The 23,293-nt window shown below is 40.3% G+C and overlaps 1 protein-coding gene across 1 annotated transcript in view; it reads left to right on the top strand.

The window, feature by feature from the left end:
- The window catches only part of LOC109902931 (PEX5-related protein), a 170,756-nt gene that overhangs the window by 120,379 nt on the left and 27,084 nt on the right, over positions 1-23,293 (top strand). Inside the window, exons 4-7 of the mRNA XM_031838078.1 lie at positions 1,444-1,644; positions 11,450-11,573; positions 13,033-13,126; positions 20,734-20,826. Of these exons, the coding sequence (XP_031693938.1) occupies positions 1,444-1,644; positions 11,450-11,573; positions 13,033-13,126; positions 20,734-20,826 (512 nt within the window). The remainder of the gene's footprint in view (positions 1-1,443; positions 1,645-11,449; positions 11,574-13,032; positions 13,127-20,733; positions 20,827-23,293) is intronic.

Raw genomic sequence — 23,293 nt, 5'->3', positions numbered from 1 at the left:
GCAGCCAGGCGGGAAGGGCCCACCCACTGGGGAGCCAGACCCAGCCAATCAGAATGAGTTTTTTACTCACAAAAATAGATTTATTACAGACAGAAATACTCCTCAGTTTCATCAGCTGTCCGGGTGGCTGGTCTCAGACGACCTTGCAGGTGAAGAAGCCGGATGTGGAGGTCCTGGGCTGGTGTAGTTACACGTGGTCTTCGGTTGTGAGGTCGGTTGGACCAAATTCTCTAAAACGGCATTGGAGGTGGCTTATGGTAGAGAAATGAACATTCAACTCTGGCAACAGCTCTGGTGGACTCCCTCAAAACTTGAGCCATCTGTGGCATTGTGTTCTTCATATGCCACACCTGTCAGGTGGATGGATTATCTTGGCAAAGGAGAAATGCTCAAACTATTTTTGTTCAGTGTATTTTATATGGCCAGTGAAATCAGAGCAATTGAATGATATCTCTTATAACTGTATTACGATAGCAGTGTATATTACCTCACAATTTCACTGTGAAAAACTAGCTTGAACAATGCAGAAAAAGCCAGTTTAAAACACAACATTTTGATTTATCAAAGGAACTACATCAACATATGCCATTATTAATTGGTGTCTTTGTACACCTCAATTAAATTCTTTGCTGCAAATGTTTACACCAAGACAATAAACTAAACCATCTTTTTGAATTTGTTAAATCTTTCTGCATAGCCTCTTTGCCTAAAACTTAACATGTTGATCTACTCACAATTGAATTTAAATGAATTAACTCCAATACATTTAGTTCTTCATCTGTATAGATGTCTAATATGCCATCTGACTAAGTAGTTATGGCACTGTTCTTACCTTTATTCTAATGAAACCTATCAGCACATAATTCTGAAGACGGGAAGGGCCTTTTCATTCACATACTATATGCTGTGAGCAGTTAAATGTACATTAACCTGAAAAAAAAGCCTTCATCGTGTCTTTGCGGTCTGTCGGACAAGTCGAGGGCTTCAAGTTCCTTCTTGTCCACATCACTAAGAAACTAATCAGGATCCACATACATCAGTCGTGAAGAGAGCACAACAACGCCTATTCCCTCTCAAAATGCGGAAAATGTTTTGGCATGGGCCCTCAGATCATCGAAAAGTTCTGAAGCTGCACCATTGAGATAATCTTGACAGGTTGCATCACCGCCTGGTATGACAACTGTTTGGAATCCGATCGCAAGGTGCTACAGAGGATAGTGCGAAACAGCCCAGTACATCACTGAGGCCGAGCTCCTTGCCATCCAAGACCTCTATACCAGGTGGTGTCAGAGGAAGGCCCTAAAAATTGTCAAAGACTCCAGTTTGTTGAGGAATGTTAATTCGTACATCATGACAGCTTTGTTTAGGGAGATGCGTCTCTCTGTAAAGAAAAGATTTGAACTGTATACTAAGAATCTAAACTAGTATGATCTACCCTTCCAGTTCTGACCTCCACATTGGACCTATTGGACCTCAGCGAGCCCGGAGAGAGAATGAACAGCAAACAGGACAAGAGCCCTCTGTCGTTGTCGCATGGGGAAGGGCCCAAGAACGGGCCTCACCGAAAGAAGACAACAGATAAGACAGAGCTGATCCGGGTGGCTGTGGAACAGACTTCCCCCAGCTTACACACTCCCGACTCAGGTACAAGCACTGGAGCAGATGGTTTACCTACCACCGACACTATTGTCCATTTATAGTGAATCCTTATTTCATATACAGTATTTTTGGTATACAAGATTGTACTGGCAATTCTCACATAGAAACATCATTGGAAGGAAGGATGTTTCAAATGTAAAAAGCATTTTTTTTAATCATGATGAAAGTGCCAATTTTAGGCCCTTTTAAGACCTAAACATGCCTCCTGTAAGAGCTGTACATGATACAGACAACATCTTGGTGTCATTACATTCCTTATAGTGTGATATAAAATAAGTTGTTTCTGAAAATCAATCACATACATTTATTCAAGATAAAAAATACTAATATTGGGCCTCCTGAGTGGCGCAGTGGTCTAAGGCACTACACTGTGCCACTAGAGCTCCTGGTTCGAGTCCAGGCTCCACTGCAGCCGGCCGCGACTGGGAGACCCATGGGGCGGCGCACAATTGGTTAGAGGAGGTTTTGGCTAGCAGGGATGTTCTTGTCCCATCGCGTACTAGCAACTTCTGTGGCGGGCTGGGCACAATGCACGCTGACACGGTCTCGCCAGGTGTACAGTGCTCTGACACATTGGTGCGGCTGCCTTCCGGGTTTAAGAGGGCATCAAGAAGCAGTGGGGTGTGTTTTGGAGGACACACCGCTCTCGACCTTTGCCTCTTCTGAGTTCGAACGGGAGTTGCAGCGATGGGACAAGACTAACTGCAAATTGGACACCACAAAATTGGGGAGAAAAAGGGGTTAAAAAAATACTAATATTAATTTCTCAAAACGACACTTTTTGATTGTGTTCATTTTTAGACAAGTACATCAGTACTGTAAAGTATGATACATTTTATGAGTACCACCAACACAGTGAATGGGAAAATTTATTCAAAGCTGTGATTGGTTAATGACCTATAATGTCAATTACTATTTAAAAAATGGGTCATAGCATTAAAAAGAACCAGAGAGCCCACTCTGTAAGTTTGAAGTGTTTGAGGAGTATATTGTTGCAAATACGATACTACGGGTGCAATATGTAACTTATTGGGCGACCCGACCAAATTCACATAAAAATGTGAGTTATAGATCTGTCATTCTCATTGAAAGAAAGTCTAAGAAGCGATAAATCTGTTCTATGTGCGCTATTTCTATGCTTTCCTCAAGTTTTGTTTTTCCATCTTTTAGTTTCAGTTTTGTACACTAGCTTCAAACAGCTGAAAATACAATATTTTAGGTTATGGACAATATTTTTCACAGCGGTTTAGATAGTATAATGATTCTCTATACAGTGGATTCAGAAAGTAAATCAGACCCCTTGACTTTTTCAGCATTATTCTAAAATTGATTAAATAGTTTTTTCCCCCCACTCAATCTACACACAATACACCATAAAGACAAAGCAAAAACAAAAAACTGAAATATCACATTTACGTAAGTATTTAGACCCTTTACTCAGTACTTTGTTGAAATGATTACAACCTTGAATCTTCTTGGCTATGATGCTACAAGTTTGGCACACCTGTATTCGGGGATTCTCCCACTCTGGCTGGGCCACTCAAGGACATTCAGAGAAGCCACTCCTTGGTTGTCCTAGCTGTTTGATTAGGGTCGTTGTCTTGTTGGAAGGTGAACCTTCGCCCCAGTCTGAAGTCCTGAACTGTCTGGAGCAGTTTTTCATCAAGGATCTCTGTACTTTTCTCTTTTCACCTTTCCCTCGATCCGACTAGTCTCCCAGTCCCTACCACCACCATGCTTCACCGTAAGGGTGGTGCCAGGTTCCTCCAGATGTGACGCTTGGCGTTCAGGCCAAAGAGTTCAATCTTGGTTTCATCAGAACAGAGAATCTTGTTCCTCATGGTCTGAGAGTCCTTTTGGTGCCTTTTGGCAAAGTCTAAGTGAGTTGTCATGTGCCTTTTACTGAGGAGTGGCTTCCGTCTGGCTACTCTACCATAAAGGCCTAATTGGTGGAGTGCCTGCAGAGATGGTTGTCCTTCTGGAAGGTTCTCCCATCTCCACAGAGGAACTCTGGAGCTCTGTCAGATTGACCATCTGGTAAAAAAAAACACGCCCTGTTAAGAACTCTTTTTATTTATTTAAATATTTTTTATATATATTGACTTTCAATGTCAATTGAAAAAAATACTAATATAAAAATAGTAAAATATTAAGAAAAACCCTTGAATGAGTAGATGTGTCAACTGGTACTGTATATCACAACGTTCAGATAAAAAAACAGTAGTAGCATAATATAGAGCAATTCAATACAAGCACCTGGGCAGGCTAAGCTAGTATAGCCTGAGTATTTGGTCACCTCCCTGATCTTGGCCCTTCTCCCTTGATAGTTCAGTTTGGCCAGGTGGCCAGCTCTAGGAAGAGTCTTGGGGGTTCCAAACTACTTCCATTTAAGAATGATGGAGGCCACTGTGTTCTTGGGGGCCTTCAATGCTGCAGAAATTTTTTGGTACCTTTCCCCAGATCTGTGCCTCGACACAATCCTGTCTCGGAGCTCTACAGACAATTCCTTCAACCTCATTGCTTGGTTTTTGCTCTGCCATGCACTATCAACTGTGGGACCTTATATAGACAGGTGTGTGCCTTTTCAAATCATGTAAAATTAATTGATTTTACCACAGGTGAACTCCAATCAAGTTGTAGAAACATCAAGGATAATCAATGAAAACAGGAGCACAATTTCGAGTCTCACAGCAAAGGGTCTGAATACTTAAGTAAATACCTGTTTTTGCTTCAATATGGGGTATTGTGTGTAGATAAATAGATGAAGAAATCTATTTATCCTTTATTTAACTAGGCATTTCAGTTAAGAACAAATTCTTATTTACAATGACTGCCTACCAAAAGGCTGCGGGGACGAGTGCTGAGATTAATATATATATATTTTTTTTAAATAAAAATATAGGACAAAAACACACATCTTGACAAAAGAGACATTACAACACTACATAAAGACAGACCTAAGACAACAACATAGCAAGGCAGTAACACATGACAACACAGCATGGTAGCAACACAATATGGCAGCAGCACAACATGGTAGCAGCACAAAACATGGTACAAACATTATTGGGCACAGACAAGGGCAGGAAGGGCAAGAAGGTAGAGACACCATACATCATGCAAAGCAGCCACAACTGTCAGTAAGAGTGTCCATGATTGAGTCTTTGAATGAAGAGATTGAGATAACTGTCCAGTTTGAGTGTTGCAGCTCATTCCAGTAGCTAGCTGCAGCGAACTGAAAAGACGAGTGACCCAGGGATGTGTGTGCTTTTCGGGACCTTTAACAGAATGTGACTGGCAGAATGGGTGTTGTATGTGGAGGATGAGGGCTGTAGTTGATATCTCAGATAGAGAGGAGTGAGGCCTAAGAAGGTTTTATAAATAAGCATCAACCAGTTGGTCTTGTGACGGGTATAGAGAGATGACCAGTTTAGAGAGGCATATAGAGTGCAGTGATGTGTCCTATAAGGAGCATTGGTGTCAAATCTGATGGCCAAATGGTAAACATCTATTCGCTAGAACCTTTACCTGCTAATCTAAATTATGTCTCATCTAGCATGGGTAGGATAGTCATCTGAATTAGGGTTAGTTTGGCAGCTGGGGTGGAAGAGGCGCGATTACGATAGAGGAAACCAAGTCTAGATTGAACTTTAGCCTGCAGCTTTGATATGTGCTGAGAGAAGGACAGTGTACTGTCTTGTCATACTCCCAAGTACTTGTATGAGGTGACTACCTCAAGCTCTAAACCCTCAGAGGTAGTAATAACAACGATGGGGAGAGGGGCATTCTTCTTATCAAACCACATGACCTTTGTTTTGGAGGTGTTCAGTACAAGGTTAAGGGCAGATCAAGTTTGTTGGACACTAACAAAGCTTTGTTGTAGAGCATTTAACACAAAATCCAGGGAGGGGCCAGCTGAGTATAAGACTATCATCTGCATATGAATGGATGAGAGAGCTTCCTTCTGCCTGAGCTATGTTGTTGATGTAAATTGAGAGGAGCATGTGGCCTAGGATCAAGCCTTGCGGTACTCCCTTGGGGACAGGAGGTGTCTGAGACAGCAGATATTCTGACTTTATACACTGCACTCTTTAAGAGAGGTAGTTAGCAAACCAGGCCAAAGGCCCCTCAGAGACACCAATACTCCTTAGCCGGCCCACAAGAATGGAATGGTCTACTGTATCAAAAGCTTTGGTCAAGTCAATAAAAATAGCAGCACAGCATTGCTTAGAATAAAGGGCAATGGTGACATGAGGACCTTTAAGGTTGCAGTGACACATCCATAATCTGAGAGGAAACCAGATTGTATACCAGAGAGAATACTATAGACATCAAAGCCAGTCAGATGCTTACTGACAAGTTTTTCCAAAACTTTTGATAAACAGGGCGAAATAGAAATAGGCCTATAACAGTTAGGATCAGCTTGATCACCCTCTTTAAATAAAGGACAAACCGTGGCTGCCTTCCAAGCAATGAGAACCTCCCCAGAGAGGAGAGACGGTCAGAGATAGGCTTGGTTATGATAGGGGCAGCAACCTTAAAGAGGAGCGTCGGGGCTAATTGTGTTAGAAGGGATGGGAGATGAGGAAATGTTGGACGGGGAAGGAGGCATGGCTGAGTCAAATTGGAATTCAGCCAAATTAATTGACTCAGCCAAATTAATGAAGTGACTTAATGAAGTGGTGATTAAAGAGCTCAGCAATGTGCTTCTTGTCAGTAACAACCACATCATCAACATTAAGGGACATGTTGTGAGGAGGAGGGTTTATTCTCCAGGGCTTTAACTGTTTTCCAGAACTTCTTGGAGTTAAACCCACATAGAGAGAACTGCTCCTTAAAGTAACTAACTTTTTCCTTCTGGATAGCCTGAGTGCACTTATTTTTCATTTGCCTGAACGTGAGCCAGTCAGCCTATGTATGCATGTGTGCCGAGCCTTTCACCAAATGCAATTATTGAGGTGGAGTAACTCTGCAAGATCACAGTCGAACCAGGGGCTAGACCTGTTTTTAATTCTCATTCTCTTTATGGGGGCGTGTTAACAATACCACTGAAAATATTTTTAAAAAGAAGGTCCAAGCATCTTCAACAGAGGGGATCAAGCTGATTCTATACCATTTTACAGAGGCCAGTTCAAGGAAGGCTTGCTCATTAGTTTTTTAGCAAGCGTCTATGACAAATCAGGACAGGACATTTCACTGAGCAGCCATTATGAACACAGGCTGCAAAACAGTGATCACGAAGGTCATTACAGAAAACACCAGACTGATACCTATCAGGATTATTTGTGAGGATAACATCGAGGAGTGTTGCCTTTTCTGGGTGTTTGGACTCCTACCTTGTGGTATTGGTAATAATCTGAGAAAGATTTAGGGTGTCCCATTGCTTTAGGACTTGTTCAGGTGGTTTAAGCATGTCCCAGTTTAGGTCACCTAGCAGGACAAATTCAGACTTAGTGTAATGGGTCAGGAGAGAGCTTAGAGCAGGTAGGGTACAGGCCGGTGCTGGTGGAGGACAATATCACCCAGCAACAGTCAACAAAGAGCTATTTGAAAGTTTAACGCTTAAAACCAGCAAATAAAATTGTTTGGGGACAGATTTGTTGGAGACAACCGAGCACTGAAGGTGATCCTTGGTAAAAATTGTCACCCCCCCCAACAGAGGACAGGGAGAGCTCTGCATTGTTGATTTATGACATTTGAATGTGCATTAGAAGGCAACAAGATCCTATTGTACAGCAATTTCATCATGTAACATGAATACAAAGCCAGCGAGAGGTGGTTGGAATAGGATGGGAGGCCAAAAGTCTGTGTAACCAATAGAGAGTCAGAGTCCCGAGTCTGGGAACAAACAGTCTGTCTCACGGTTGGGTAAACAAGAACATTCATAGTCAACAAAGCGTGCAGAAGTCATGAGTCAAATAGAAAAATGCACAAGAAAAAATGTAATAACAACTTGAAGCTAGCCATTGTAAGTTCAGAGTCACTTACCCCAACAGGGGTGGCAGGTAGCCTAGTGGTTAGTGTTGGGCCAGCAACCGAAAGGTTGGTGGATCGAATCCCCGAGCTGACAAGGTCAAAAATATGTTGTTCTGCCCATGAACAAGGCAGTTAACCCACTGTTCCTAGGCTGTCATTGTAAATATAATTTGTTCTTAACTTACTTGCCTAGTTATATATATATATATATATATATATATATATATATATATATATATATATATATATATATATATATATATATATATATATATATATATATATATTTAAACAGTGTGTGTGCTAGAGGGGGGACTGTGTTGGAGACAGGCCAGGGCAGACGGTGAACAGATCACCAGGTGGAGTCCAAGCAGCAGTGCAGCAGGCAACGGGAGTAGGTGTCACTCCCATCTGGGAGAAGCTTTTATTTCTGGAGGCAGATTTCTTGTAGAAAATGCCAGTGAATGGTCTCTGAACAGCGAGAGGGGGCTTCAAAGGCCTCTGGATTTGGGTGGGGCAGGCTGCGAGAGACTCCTGCCACTTGTTGGGCCCCAAAGGCCTCAACACCTCTCACTTCACACCTCAGTGCTAATTGAAGTTGTATCTGGTCTGTGCTAGCAAGCCTGGCAGACTTAATGTCACGTATACTCGCTCTCTGGCCTCTAGGTCACCAGACTGCTGATTATTATGCACACGTGTTCACCATCGTCACGCGCACCAGCGCTTATTGACACTCCCCTGGACTTAATCACCTCCTTGATTACCTGCCCTATTTATGTCACTCCCTTTGGTTCCTTCTCCAGGTGTTATTGTTTCTGTTTCATGTCGGTGCACTGTTTGTGTTTCTTGTTTTGTTCATGTTTGTTTATTAATTAAACATATTCACTCCCTGAACTTGCTTCCCGACTCTCAGGGTATATCGTTACACTTAACTCAGCATTCAGACCCCATAAAGTAAAATATATCATTGTAATGTACTTTAAATTTCATTTTTCTGTTCTTGGCTTTAAAAATAGCATCAGACTAAACGTGCTTCACTCAGTTCCAAGTTGGATGGTGTCCTCACATCTCTGCTGTTTGTTTGCCAGAGCACACTCCCTATAGCTTGGAAGAAGGAATCCTTGGTAGCAGTCATCCCTCCAGGTACCTTTGTCCAAAATTAGGTTGTAGGTTTGTAGTTGAGGGTAGCATCCTGCGGAGGGTAGCATCCTACATATGTTCCTGCCGAAAAATATTTTTTTTTTATCTAACTCCAAATCTTTCCTTTTGTAAAAAATAAAAAAAACATGTTGAAAAATGCGAAAGCTCACATGCAGCTGTGTCTCTCTCTCTCTAAGGCCAATTGCTTGCTTTGTCAAACTGAAATGAGACATTAGAATATTAACAACCAGGAAATGGCAGAGCGATTTATGCATAGTGCGCCTTTCAATATGTTTAATGTTGAATAAATGAATGTGAAAGTATTTCAGTATCAAGACATACTCCATATTTGAGAGAACACTATAACGAGTATAATGACACCAACATATTGTCTGTATCATCATGAACTGTGCACAGGTCATAGGGTCTAAAATGGCAAATATAATCATGATTTTCAAATAAATTGTTTATGATACAAATGTAAAAAGCATGTGGTTAACTTCTTATGGCTGGGGGCAGTATTGAGTAGCTTGGATGAAAAGCGTGCCAATAGTAAACTGCCTGCTACTCAGGCCCAGAAGCTAAGATATGCATATTATTAGTAGATTTGGATAGAAAACACTCTGAAGTTTCTAAAACTGTTAGAATGATGTCTGTGAGTATAACAGAACTCATATGGCAGAAAATAAAGATCAGAGAAATAATCCAACCAGGAATTGGGAAATCTGAAGTTTGTAGTTTTGCAACTCTTTGCCTATCCAAGATAGTGTAAATTTGGTCCGATTGCACTTCCTAAGGCTTCCACTAGATGTCAACAGTCTTTAGAACCTTGTTTGAGGCTTCTACTGTGAAGGGGGAGAGAATGAGAGCTGTTTCAACCAGAGGTCTGGCAGAGTGCCATGAGCTCAGTCTCACACGTGGCCGTGAGAGTTAGCTGCATTCCATTGCATTTCTAAAGACAAAGGAATTCTCCGGTTGAAACATGGAAGATTTATGTTAAAAACATCCTAAAGAATGATTCTATAGATCACTTGACATGTTTCTACGAACTGTAAGGGAACTTTGACTTTGTCTGGACCTAGTGCTAGCGCCTCATGAATTTGGATTTGTGAAATTAACGCGAACAAAAAGGAGCTATTTGGACATAAATTATGGATTTTATCGAACAAAACAAACATTTGTGGAACTGGGATTCCTGGGAGTGCATTCTGATGAAGATCAAAGGTAAGTGAATATTTATAATGCTATTTCTGACTTCTGCTGACTCCACAACATAGCGTATGGCTTGTTTTTGTGTCTGAGCGCCGTACTCAGATTATTGCATGGTATGCTTATTCCGTAAAGTTTTTTTGAAATCTGACACATCGGTTGCATTAAGGAGAAGTAGATCTATAATTCCATGCATAACACTTGTATCTTTTATCAATGTTCTGGATGTTTTGGAAGCAAAACATTACTGAACATAACGCGCCAATGTAAACTGAGATTTTTGGATATAAATATGAACTTTATAGAACAAAACCTACATGTATTGTGTAACATGAAGTCCTATGAGTGTCATCTGATGAAGATCAAAGGTTAGGGATGAATTTAATCTCTATTTCTGCTTTTTGTGACTCCTCTCTTTGGCTGGAAAAATGGCTGTTTTTCTGTGACTAGGTGCTGGCCTAACATAATCGTTTGATGTGCTTTCGTCGTAAAGCCTTTTTGAAATCGGACACTGGTGGGATTAACAACAATTTTATCTTTAAAATTGTGTAAAATACTTGTATGTTTGAGGAATTTTAATTATGAGATTTCTGTTTGAATTTTGCGCCCTGCACTTTCACTGGCAGTTGTCATATCGATCCCGTTAGCGAGATTTCAGCCGTAAGAAGTTAAACATCCCTCCCAGTGAAGTTCCTATGTGATAATTTCCAGAACATTCTGAGATTCCAAAAATATTTTCTACTCCAGCTGACATGGAATCACACTATATAAGGGATGGACTATAAACTCTTAATGGCTCTTGACTATTGGGCAAGTCAGGGGAATGTTTTGGTTGTCCGAAAATAATGATCTAAATTGGATGTTGGACCGCAACTAAATTTATGTCCGAAACCATGTTTAGTGGTCATTGTCACTCTGTAGTATGGACAGAGCTGTTACGTGCAAGATTAAATGAGGTTCTCTTATGGACAATATTTATGTAGAATTTACTTTGTATCATGTCATAATGAATTTCATGACTACCTAATATGTAGATTATAAATCTGTACAAATGTTCAGAAAATTCCCAGTCTCCTAAATGCTTTAACAGACTTGCCTACCCTTAATGAAAAGTTTCCCCTATGAAGTTCAATGGAGTTGACCTTGTTCATGTTCAAGATGGTCCAAAGAAAGATCAGGCAATTGCCTGTAATGAACAGATCATTTTAAAATACATTAAGAGGTAACAGACGATTAGTTTCCCATTAGCAAGTTGAGGAGGTTAAAGTATTTTACTCTTCAAATGAGTTCTAATTATGCGTAGCAAGTAATTCATGAAAGAAAGTTTAAGTGTAACCCTGGGTATCATTTACAAGCAAAGTTCATGTCCCTCTCATGACTCGGTCCAGATGGCAATGTTTTTTCCCCCTTAGCTGATTGTGTTGTATTTGCTGTTAGCTGATTTCTCCACGATTGCTCTTCCCAGTCATCATTGCCTCTCCTTTGGAGAAATGGGAGGAGCTCAACCTCCACCCTGAAAGAAATGGCAGCAGAAAGTGGAAATTGGAAAGACAACATTCATCGAGAAACTCCTCCAGCGAACATCTGTGGTAAGTAACCTTCCTGCATGTGTTATATCTAAGTCAGTTCCAAATCTGTTCAATTGCAGTTTGTTCACACACATGCATTTCCATTAAAAAGAAAAAAAAGGACAAATGAGCAGTTCATAGGAGCATGTTATATTGGGTGTCTAATGAAAGCTAAGAGTCTATATTTTTTTTAAATTAAGGCATGCAGTGCATCTGGAAATTATTCCGACCTCTTGACTCTTTACACATTTTGTTACTTTGGTCTTACTAAAATGTATAAAATGATTTTCCTTTAAATGTTTCTACAACTTGATTGGAGTCCACCTGTGGTAAATTCAATTACAAATCATGTCCAATCAATTGAATTTACCACAGGTGGACTCCAATCAAGTTGTAGAAGCATCAAGGAGGATCAATGGAAACTGGATGCTCAATTTCGAGTCTCATAGCAAAGGGTCTGAATACTTTTGTAAATAAGGTATCTGTTTTTTACCTTTAATACATTTGCTAAACATTTTTGCTTTGTCATTATGAGGTCTATGTGCATAGATTGATGAGGGAAATAAACTATTTGATCTATTTTAGAATTAGGCTGTAACATAACAAAATGTACTTTCCGAATGCACTGTATTATATATTTTCCAACCATTTTCCATCCCCAAAAAAGTGGAATAAGCACAGGCTTTGATTTCTGGTAAAACAGATGGAAAATGTGGTATAGACAACAACCAGGAAAAAGTCTTAAAGGTATTATAAATACATAAAATCCCAATAATATTGAAGTAAAGACCCCTGCCAACTAATAAACACAATTATTTGCCTTCTGTAAGTTAAACATTGCCTTGTGCCTTGTAATCCGTTATAAACCCCCCCACATATCTTTAAGATTATTTTAAAATGTATGTCCCTCATGAGGGAAAAGGAAAGTTCACAGAAGTAACATGTAAAGTTAGACCTACCAATTAGTGTTTTTACTGATAAAGTTTATGAATTATTAAGAGATTAAAACCTTGTAATTCTGTTAACAAATCGGTAACAGGAAACCATTGTAGTTACAAACCACAGTTGGGTCAATTAATTGTCGTTGGAGTCACTTTGATTGTAAGTAAGAATAGAATATGTTTCTAAAACACTTCTACATTAATGTAATCATGAATGTGTGAGAGTTACAGAAGCACAAATATCGTACCCCCAAGACATGCTAACCTCTCATCAGTACAATAACAGGGGAGGTAAGCATTTTTCTTGGGGGGGGGGGGGGGAAATACTGTATTTGTGTGTCTAACTTTCACACATGATTATTCACGATGTATGCAGGACTATCCGTAATCATGGTAGTATCCACATTAATGTAGTGTTTAGAAACATATTCTATTCTTATTTACAATAGGTAGGAAATTCTGCATTTTGAGGGAGTAATGAAATGCAGAGTGGATCTTTTTTTAAATTTATTGTGGATTTAATTGTCCTTTCTCTTTAGGTCCATAGACTGCAAAACACAACCAGAGGCAACCTCCATGAACTCATTGGAAGGGAATACCAAAGCAGAGGCAGAGCCAGCTCTAGCATTTCAAGTAAGCAGAGTCCTGAGTAGTCATTGCAGACCATTGTTCTGTCTGCACTTGAAATCAACGGTATTTGGAGTTTAACGTTTTTTCCACCTCGAAAACAGATGGTTTTGATTAGAAGAATGTTGGGCTGCTCTGTGACATGTTGAGAGGACTCTGCTTTGTTGGATGGAAGGGTTTTGGGACACATAAACCAATAGCGCTCATGCCAATCTCCTGATTCCAGTCCATGTACTAGATCCCTGTGTTGTGACCATGTTTCAACCTGCCATCTTCTGCTAACACCTCATATTCTTCCATTACAGCTCAACAGACAGTATATTAGTGGAAGACATGTAAGCTTCTCTATGCATCCTTTCCTATGATATTGAAAGACATTTGCACCGAGCAGACATCACCACAGAATGTAATTTGAGTTGAATTTTTTAAAATTTTAATTTAAAGTGTTGGTTCTGCAACTAAGGTACCTGTTAAACAAGAAGAGTCCCATGTTGGCTTTTGAAATTGTTTCTTTGTGGTGCTCCGAGGTCCAAATGTCAGGCGCTTCCCTCCTTAGTGCTCGTGGTCTTTATACAAGTTTGCATGAGGGTCCTGTTACTATCCATCCATTATTATATTAATAGCTCATGAATAATTCAGTAGCCTTACTTTGAGCCCACAGTGTATCTCAGACCAACTAAGCTTGCATCACCTTTCAACATCTCACTAAATAATAGATTTTGGATTAAAGATAACCACCGAAGATGGGGCGTTTCAACCCAGTGATGTTGTAAATAGTGGCAGGTGCTCACACACGCAATGTATTGCGAGAGGAATGCTTTGTTTGAATGAATTTTTGCATATTGTCTAGAATAGAACAAAAGCTGTCTGAAAAACTACTTAAACCCTTCACACCTCCCTACAGCTTTACTGTACCTTGACATATTGTACACGGTAGCATGTGGAACTGCCTGGAAAGTTTGGGAAGAAACTTTACTATTTTTCTTTTGGCCCTTACAAATTGCTTGACATAATCGGTGGCATTAACCTGGGAAAAGTTAATTCTATGGAGGCCATTAATATCTAGATAAGCCAACTTCAATTAGACCTTGCATAAATCAGGTCTTTCTAATGACCAGTTATGGAAAATATGATGTTACAGGTAATGGCAGAGCTGACATGAGGCCTTACAAAACAGATTAGTCATCAGAATGCGACAGCTAGGCAGCTGTGGTAGTGTGAGCCGACTGACTTGCATTCTACCATAGGGCTATAAAATGTCTCTCTGTATAGTAGAGCATGTTCGTAAAGGATATATCCACCACTTTAACCTAATTTTCATTAACTCCAGCACAATACCATGTGAAAATTGCACATTTCTACGTTTTGTAGAAAAACAACAAGTCAAAAAGTTCTAACCGATTACATCAAAGTTAAATCATTTTAAAATCAGCGATTTTCAAACACTGAGATTAGCGGCGACGTAGGGAGTAAGAAAATACCCTCCCCCTGGCTAGAAACTCATTGCAGGTTTTCAGATTTCACCGTTTTTCCTACTTTTAATCCGACCTTGTGATGTCACAGAGAAGCATTTCTTAGCACCTTATGTTTTTTAACTACACAGATCTAGCACTGGTTGGGTGTCGGAAATAATGAATGAGGTTGAAAAGTGGCAGAATTGCCTTTTAATTCAATTCCTTGGCCATTGCTAATTACAGTTACTCTAGTAATTGTCATGACTCTCTCTCCTTGGTGAGGGTCAAAGGTGCGAGATCAGCAACACTGTTAAAACCCTTTACAATGAAGATACGTGAAGTTTTGGATTTTTATAAATTATCTTTGAAAGACTGATAAAGGCATTTCTTTTTTTGCTGAGTTTGATTAAATATGAGAATACTTTTGTGAAGATAGAGATGTGATTTTAGCCTTTTAGTTTTTCATATAAACTTGTGCCCAGTCAGTAGCCACGCCCAAGTGAGCCTAGAGTTCGTGTCAGCATGACGTAATGCCCCCTTTGGCTAGAGCGCTTAAAAGGATTCGCTAAGAATTAACATACAGACCAGAAAGCATTGGGAGGTGGCTACACCGCTAAAAATAGTTGGGTTATTGTCCATTTGGAAGACCCATTTGTGATGTCTTGAGATGTTGCTTCAATATATCCACATCATTTTCTTTCCTCATAATGCCATCTATTTTGTGAAGTGCACCAGTCCCTCCTGCAGCAAAGCACCCCCACAACATGATGCTGCCACCCCCATGCTTCACAGCTGGGATGGTGTTCTTCGGCTTGCAAGCCTCCCCCTTTCTCCTCCAAACGTATTGATGGTCATTATGGCCAAACAGTTTTATTTTTGCTTTATCAGACCAGAGGACATTTCTCCAAAAAGTATGATCTTTGTCCCCATGTGCAGTTGCAAACCATAGTCTGGCTTTTTTATGGCAGTTTTGGAGCCGTGGCTTCTTCTTTGCTGTGCTGCCTTTCAGGTTATGTCGATATAGGACTCATTTCACTGTGGATATAGATACTTGTGAAGATGCTGGAGGAAACAGGTACACAAGGTCCTTTGCTGTTGTTCTGGGATTGATTTGCACTTGTCACACCAAAGTACGTTCATCTCTAGGACACAGAACGCATCTCCTTCCAGAGCGGTATGACGGCTGCGTGGTCCCATGGTGTTTATACTTGCGCAATATTTCTCGTACAGATGAACGTGGTACCGTGAGGGGTTTGGAAATTGCTCCCAAGGATGAACCAGACTTGTGGAGACCTACATTTTCTTTCTGAGATCTTAGCTGATTTCTTTAGATTGTCCCATGATGTCAAGCAAAAAGTTCTCAGGGTGGGCCTTGAAATACATCCACAGGTACACCTCCAATTGACTCAAATTATGTCAATTAGCCCAGAGTAAACTGCCTGCTACTCAAGTCCAGAAGCTAATATATGCATATTATTTGTAGATTTGGATAGAAAACACGCTGAAGTTTAACACTGTTTGAATGATGTCTGTGAGTATAACATAACTCATATGGCAGGCGAAAACCTGAGAAAAATCCAACCAGGAAGTGGGACATCTGAAGTTATTATTTTTTCAACTCATTGCCTATCCAATATACAGTGTCTATGGGGTAATATTGCACTTCCTAAGGCTTCCACTAGATGTCAACAGTCTTTAGAACCTTGTTTCAGGCTTTACTGTGAAGGGGGAGAGAATAAGATCTGTTTCAATTAGGTGTCTGGCAGAAGGCCATGAGCTGGTCACTCGTGTGGCCGTGAGAGAGACCTGCGTGCCATTGCATTTCTAAAGACAAAGGAATTGTCCGGTTGAAACATTATTGAAGATTTATGATAAAAACATCCTAAAGATGGATTCTGTACATCGTTTGACATGTTTCTACGAACTGTAATCTTTTGGACTTTGTCTGAACTTTCACCTGGACTTGCCCACGCCTTCTGAGTTTGGATTTGTGAACTAAACGCGCTAACAGGAGGTTTTTGGACTTTATCGAACAAAACAAACATTTATTGTGGAACTGCTATTCCTGGGAGTGCGTTCTATTGAAGATCAAAGGTAAGTGAATATTTATAACGCTATTTCTAACTTTTACTGACTCCACAACATGGCTTTTTAAAAATCTGACACAGCGGTTGCATTAACCTCTCTGGGATCGTTCGGGACGCTAGCGTTCCACCTCTCCAACAGCCAGTGAAATTGCAGGGCGCCAAATTCAAAACAGAAATCTCATAATTAAACTTCCTCAACCATACAAGTATTTTACATCATTTTAAAGATACACTTCTCGTTAATCCAACCAGTGTCCGATTTCAAAAAGGCTTTTCGGCGAAAGCAGAACATATCATTATGTTAGGTCAGCAAGGGTAGCCTAGTGGGTAGAGCGTTGGACTAGTAACCAGAAGGTTGCAAGTTCAAATCCCCGAGCTGACAAGGTACAAATCTGTCGTTCTGCCCCTGAACGGGCAGTTAACCAACTGTTCCTAGGCCGTCATTGAAAATAAGAATGTTCTTAACTGACTTGCCTAGTTAAATAAAAAATACAAAATAAAAAAATAGTCACAGAAAGCATTCAGCCATTTTCCAACCAAAGAGAGGTGTCACAAAAAAGCAGAAATATGGATAAAATAACCATTGATCTTCATCAGATGACACTCCCAGGACTCGATCGAACAAAACATACATGTATTGTGTAACATTAAGTTCATATTTATTTCCAAAAACCTGAGTTTACATTGGCGCCATGTTCAGAAATGCCTCCAAAACATCCGGAGAAATTGAAGAGATCCACAAATAACAAATACTCATCATAAACTTTGATGAAAGATACACGTTTTACATAGACTTAAAGATAAACTTGTTCTTAATGCAACCACTGTGTCAGATTTAAACAAATATTTACGGCAAAAGCACAATATTCAATAATCTGAGAACAGAGTTCAGCCACAAAATCAAGCCATACAGTTACCTGCCAAATTGTGGAGTCAACAAAAGTCATAAATAGCATTATAAATCTTCACTTACCTTTGCTGATCTTCGTCGGAATGCACTCTCAGGACTCCCATAAGAAATGTTTGTTTTGTTCGATTACGTCCATATTTATGTCCAAATACCGTTTTTCGCGCGTTTAGTTCACTATTCCAAAGGCACAATGCGCGAGCGCAAAATCCAGATGATAAGTCAAAAGAGTTCCATTACAGTTTGTAGAAACATGTCAAACAATGTTTACAATCAATCCTTAGGGTCTTTTTATAATAAATATTCAATAACATTCCAACCGGACAATAGCGTATTCATTACAGAGGAAAAATAAGGAACGGCGCGCCCGTGTGACCGCGCAGTAAACAACTGATTGGCCTCTGCCTAGGCCACTTGTTGAAACAGCTCTTTTTCGACACCCTTCCACAATAGAAGCCCCAAACAACTTTCTAAAGACTGTTGACATCTGCTGGAAGCCTTGGGAAGTGCAATCTGGCACCATAGACACAGCATATTGGATAGGCAATCCCTTAAATGAAACTACAAACCTCAGATTTCCCACTTCCTGGTTGGATTTGTCTCAGGTTTTTGCCTGCCATGAGTTATGTTATACTCAGACATCATTCAAACAGTTTTAGAAACTTCAGTGTTTTCTATCCGATACTACTAATAATATGCATATATTAGCATCTGGGACAGAGTAGCAAGCAGTTTACTCTGGGCACCTTATTTAACCAAGCTACTCAATACTGCCCCCCTGTCACCAAGAAGTTAAGGAGAAGTATACCTTTAATTCTGTGCATAACACTTGTATCTTTTATCAAAGTTTATGATGAGTATTTCTGTAAAATTATGTGGCTCTCTCGAAATTCGCTGGATGTTTGAGGCACAACATTACTGAACAAAACGCGCCAATGTAAACTGAGATTTTTGGATATAAATATGAACTTTATCGAACAAAACCTACGTGTATTGTGTAACATGAAGTCCTATTAGTGCCATCTGATGAAGATTAAAGGTTAGTGATTCATTTAATCTCCATTTCTGCTTTTTGTGACTCCTCTTTGGCTGGAAAATGGCTGTATGTTTTTGTGACTTGGCTCTGACCTAACATAACCATATGGTGTGCTTTCGCTGTAAAGCCTTTTTTATTTTTTATTATCGGACATGATGTGTAGATTAACAAGAAGTTAAGCTTTAATTTTGTGTATTGCACTTGTGAATGTATGAAAGTTAAATATTTCTTTAAAATATTTTAGAATTTTGCACTCTGCCTTTTCAATGGATGTTGTTAAGTGGTTAATTAAAGAGGCTGCGAATTTTCCGCCTGTTTCTGTATTGTCTATGGCAAGGGAAAATAGATAGCGTCCAGATTACAATGCCTACAGCTTCCACACGATGTCGCAAGTACTGGCAATTGGGTTGAAGTTTATCCTTGGTGAAATGAGGAATAGGCACTTCCTGTCTTCGGGTACACCGGAGGAAGTTAAGAAGTTTTACAGGCACAGTCAACTTAGTGTACGTAAACTTCTGATCTACTGGAATTTTATTATATATTATATACAGTGATACAGTGAATTATAAGTGAAATAATCTGTCTGCAAACAATTGTTGGACAAATTACCTGTGTCATGCACAAAGTAGATGTCCTAACCGACTTGCCAAAACTAGTTAACAGGAAATTAACAGGAAATTTGTGGAGTGGTTGAAAAACGAGTTTTAATGACTCCAACCTAAGTGTATGTAAACTTCGACTGCAGCTGAATATAGGGCAGGTAATCAACGAGGTGCTGGAGTCCAAGTGAGTAATGATGCGCAGGTGCGCGTAACGATGGTGACAGGTGTGCGCCATAACGAGCAGCCTGGTGACCTAGAGTCTGGAGAGGGAGCACACATCAAAGAGAGAAAAAGAGATGGAAATGCATGGTGGTGAGATATTCTGTAGCTAAAAAGGTAATGTGTCAGCCTATTAATTATGAAAATATTTTTTTAAATGACCTATTACAAGGCTATTCAAAATCAAAATCCGCTATTCATTCACTCTTTACTCATTTTGTAAGCCGCCCTGCACAATCAATGAACCAACAGAATCGCCTAGGCCTGTATGTTCTCTCCCAGACTCACGGATTGAAGGTTTATAGTGTAGAACAAGGTAACCAATCCATTCAGTATGCATAATAATACAGTCCACACTCAAAGGCGATTACTAGAATTTGTTAAATTTTGGAGTACATTCTAGACCAATTCTGTACCAAAGACATCTAAATCTATGCATTTTTTAAATGTTTTTCTGCTGTGTGTAAGCTGGAGGCTATTTGGCTATGTATTGTATAACAGCACAATCATTATTTGAATTCAGTTGGGTTTTTTTTCAGGCTTGGGCTCATACAGTATATAGGCCTATGCATAATATGCGTATGGGTGTTTTTGAATTAATCATCAACATAGAATGCTCTGTCCATTTTGTTGTGTTTGGCTTTGAAACAACATCCGCAACGTCCATGTTTTCTACTCAGTTTCACCCAGTTGTTGAACTTTCTTCAAATTGATCATCACAGTGAGGGGAGTTTTAAAAGCATGATACTGTGTTTGATGTCAGAGTGGTTTGAGGGACAATAGAGCGCTGAGTACCAGGCCATTAGCGACCTGACATCATTAGCAAGTTGGGTACTACCAATGCATGTCCAAGGAGCGTAAGAGGAGATTACCGTGACTCAATGGTCACGTGGAATTTGACTGTGGTCAGGACTCAAAACTGCCGGTGTGGTGGTAATACATTAACCGAAACAGCCCTAAGCACAATGTACTGTCAGATGCTATAACCAAGCTACAATGAGCATATTTCTGAGTTATAATAGTGCATGGAAAGTATACAAAAGGGCATGCGATGTATGACCTGGCCAACAAAGAGGGGAATTAATCTGTAATCGAGATGAGATAGTGAGGTTGGAGAGAAGAGTGGCGCTGATAAGTGGGAAAAGTGTTAGAGGGGGCTGAGAGGCGCTGATGGAGGCACTCCTGCCAGCCGCTGGCCTTCTTGAGCATGTCAAAGGCTTTGCCGAGGCAGTGATATTTGCCACTCCAGGGGAAGGCAGAGTTGGCTGACACTGCACCCCTCTCTCTCTGTGTGTGTGTGAGAAACAGGGCCGTTTGAGTAAAGAGCGGTTCGGTGGCGGTCTCCTGTCCAGAAACCAGTCCCTGGAGGAAGAGTTTGAGCGCGCCAAGGCGGCTGTCGAGGTAAGCGGAGGGGGATTTCAGACACATCACACAGGGTCAGACAACTGCACCTGGGCCTTTTCAAGCGCTTAACTCTTGAATTGCTCCTAAAGATAGACACAGGGTGGCTATATTTCTCAATATTATGGCAGAACTAGAGGGCACAGATTGAAATAAGATGAGTGAACTTTGTTAGTAATACAAGGCATTGCTTCATGTCATACGTTACTTTGCCTCAGACCCGAAGACTTCCCAGCGCTAATGCATGGTCTTTAGCATGGTGTGCCAACAGTCTTATGGTGTGCACGATATCGGGTTTCAAACCCTGCCCCGTCACACTCAAAGTAGAGCTTCTTCACCCTCACTGTTGAGTCTCAGTAGTCTGTGCTAGCTTTCTGAAGTTCCAAGTAGCCATCCATCATCCATTGCTTCTTTCACCTATCATGTGCCCTCAGGTCAGTGCTATTGAGATGCAGTCCCTCGGTTCTGGATATAGGCCGATGGATTTGCTGATTGGTTCATTAAGGTTCTAACCAATAAGTGACAGCGATATCACATATTGCAATAAACCTGAAAACATTGGCAGAGGAAGTTTTTCTAATATCACCTTTCAACTTCACTTTAAAAGCCCATTAGCCTAACAGTCTTTGATAATAGCTGTTATGACACCACTGTCTACCAAAAGCTGCTTTGAGGTAGATTTATCTTTGACTCAAGCCCTCCTATCTCTGGGCGAAATGATCTCTATTATATCTGAGACTGTGTTCTCTCACTCTGATGAAAACTTAATAGTCCATGCTAAATGCACCAACTGGGGTTCATTGGGGGTTTGACCTCAAATTATGCACAACCAGTGGATTCCCTACCTGTTTAGCACCCCCAGAAATATGGTTTATTTTGTCTTTATTCTGGCATTAATTCGTGTCACATGTCAGTTTGCAAACTATATATACATACATACATATAAAATCCTTGAGTTAATAAAGCTGCATACTGTACCAACATGGTCTACTCTATTGAGTAAGGCAACTCCAAAATGCAGCTGTTTCATCCCAGCTCTGTACTTTCTGTGGTAGAGGGGCAGCCAGCAAAAGCAGTTTGTAGGCGTTGGTAATATTCTCTAGTTGCGCCATGATTGGCTCAGTGTTCTGTCACTCATGGGGACTTTACATCACTACAGAATCTACAGGGAGAGCGAGGCAGTTCAAGCCCTCTTGGGTGCTGCCGTAGATTTACAGTAGAAGCCCCGTCCAGGCTCAAGGTCATTGCAACAGATCATTTTTATCTACCGTAGCTTTGATTGGACTGATCATGTCAACATCCTACTTTCAAAATCTTAGATGGCTAGACAAGCATTCATCATCATGAATCGCAGCGATAATCTACCCCCATATCCAAAAATAAGTGGTTTGGAAGGAATCAGTGGCTTTCTGTGAGAGTCGCAAAGCAATCACTATTGTGCTCACAGTAAGCGACGGATTCCTTCCAAACCATTTATTTCAGAATTTGCGAGTGTGTGTCAGTGGAGAGTGTGTGTGGTCCAAGTCCGGGTTCAAGGATTAAAAACATCTGTCTGAAAGGGTCTCTTTTCCAAGCTTAGAAGGATAAACATTCCCACACCATACCATGGGCCAGAAAATGTTGAATAGATTGACTGTGCTGTCAATCCAGCATGACTTCATCCAGAGAATACCAAACTTTGATGACATAGTTTGATGACAAAGTTTGCCCACAAGGACCGACACGCCACCTTCCTGTTCAAGTGAGCACAGCACAACAACGGTGAGTCCAAAAAATATGTATTGTATGTTACTGCATAAATGATGTAATATGCCAGGGAGATATGTATACTGTAACTGAGAAAGTAATACTAAGTGTATGTTGTGTAGTAAGCTGTTAGTAGCCCATGTCTCACCATAAGAATTGGGTCCCTCTCCAGTAGCCTACTGTTCTGACTTGGTGGTGCACATGTAGCCTATAACGTTAGCCTGTTTTAGAGAAATGATTGCAATATTCATAATTTAATATTGTAAGAGCTTTCATTGTCTGCTTATATGCCGTTATTTATCCTACGGTTCTGACTTGGTATACAGGGAGAATACTGTAAGAACGACCCATGTTCTGAATTCTGTCGCTGTCAATTTCAAAAGCCCTGAACAAATAAGCATATCGACAACGTCCCTCTTAGCTCAACTCATTATAGTCTTGATCGAAATTATGGCTTGCCTCTTATCTGCTCATCGTTCCTTTATGCTATAGTTTGTACATCTCCATTGTTATATTGCTTATATACAGTGCATCCGGAAAGTATAAACGGAAAGCATATATAAACACATTTCTGGGATCTTTTTTTTCAGCTCATGAAACATGGGACCGGCACTTTACATGTTGCGTTTATATTTTTGTTCCGTGTAAATTGAACAGGGAAGATCTAAATTCATTTCCTGGATATCAAGAGCATTGTGGTGTTGGAATTTAATTCCACCCT

The sequence above is a fragment of the Oncorhynchus kisutch genome, linkage group LG13 (genome assembly GCF_002021735.2).
Source record: "Oncorhynchus kisutch isolate 150728-3 linkage group LG13, Okis_V2, whole genome shotgun sequence".
Classification (NCBI taxonomy): domain Eukaryota; kingdom Metazoa; phylum Chordata; class Actinopteri; order Salmoniformes; family Salmonidae; genus Oncorhynchus; species Oncorhynchus kisutch.
Note: the sequence above shows the minus strand (reverse complement) of the source record. Positions and strands in the feature narration are given on the sequence as shown.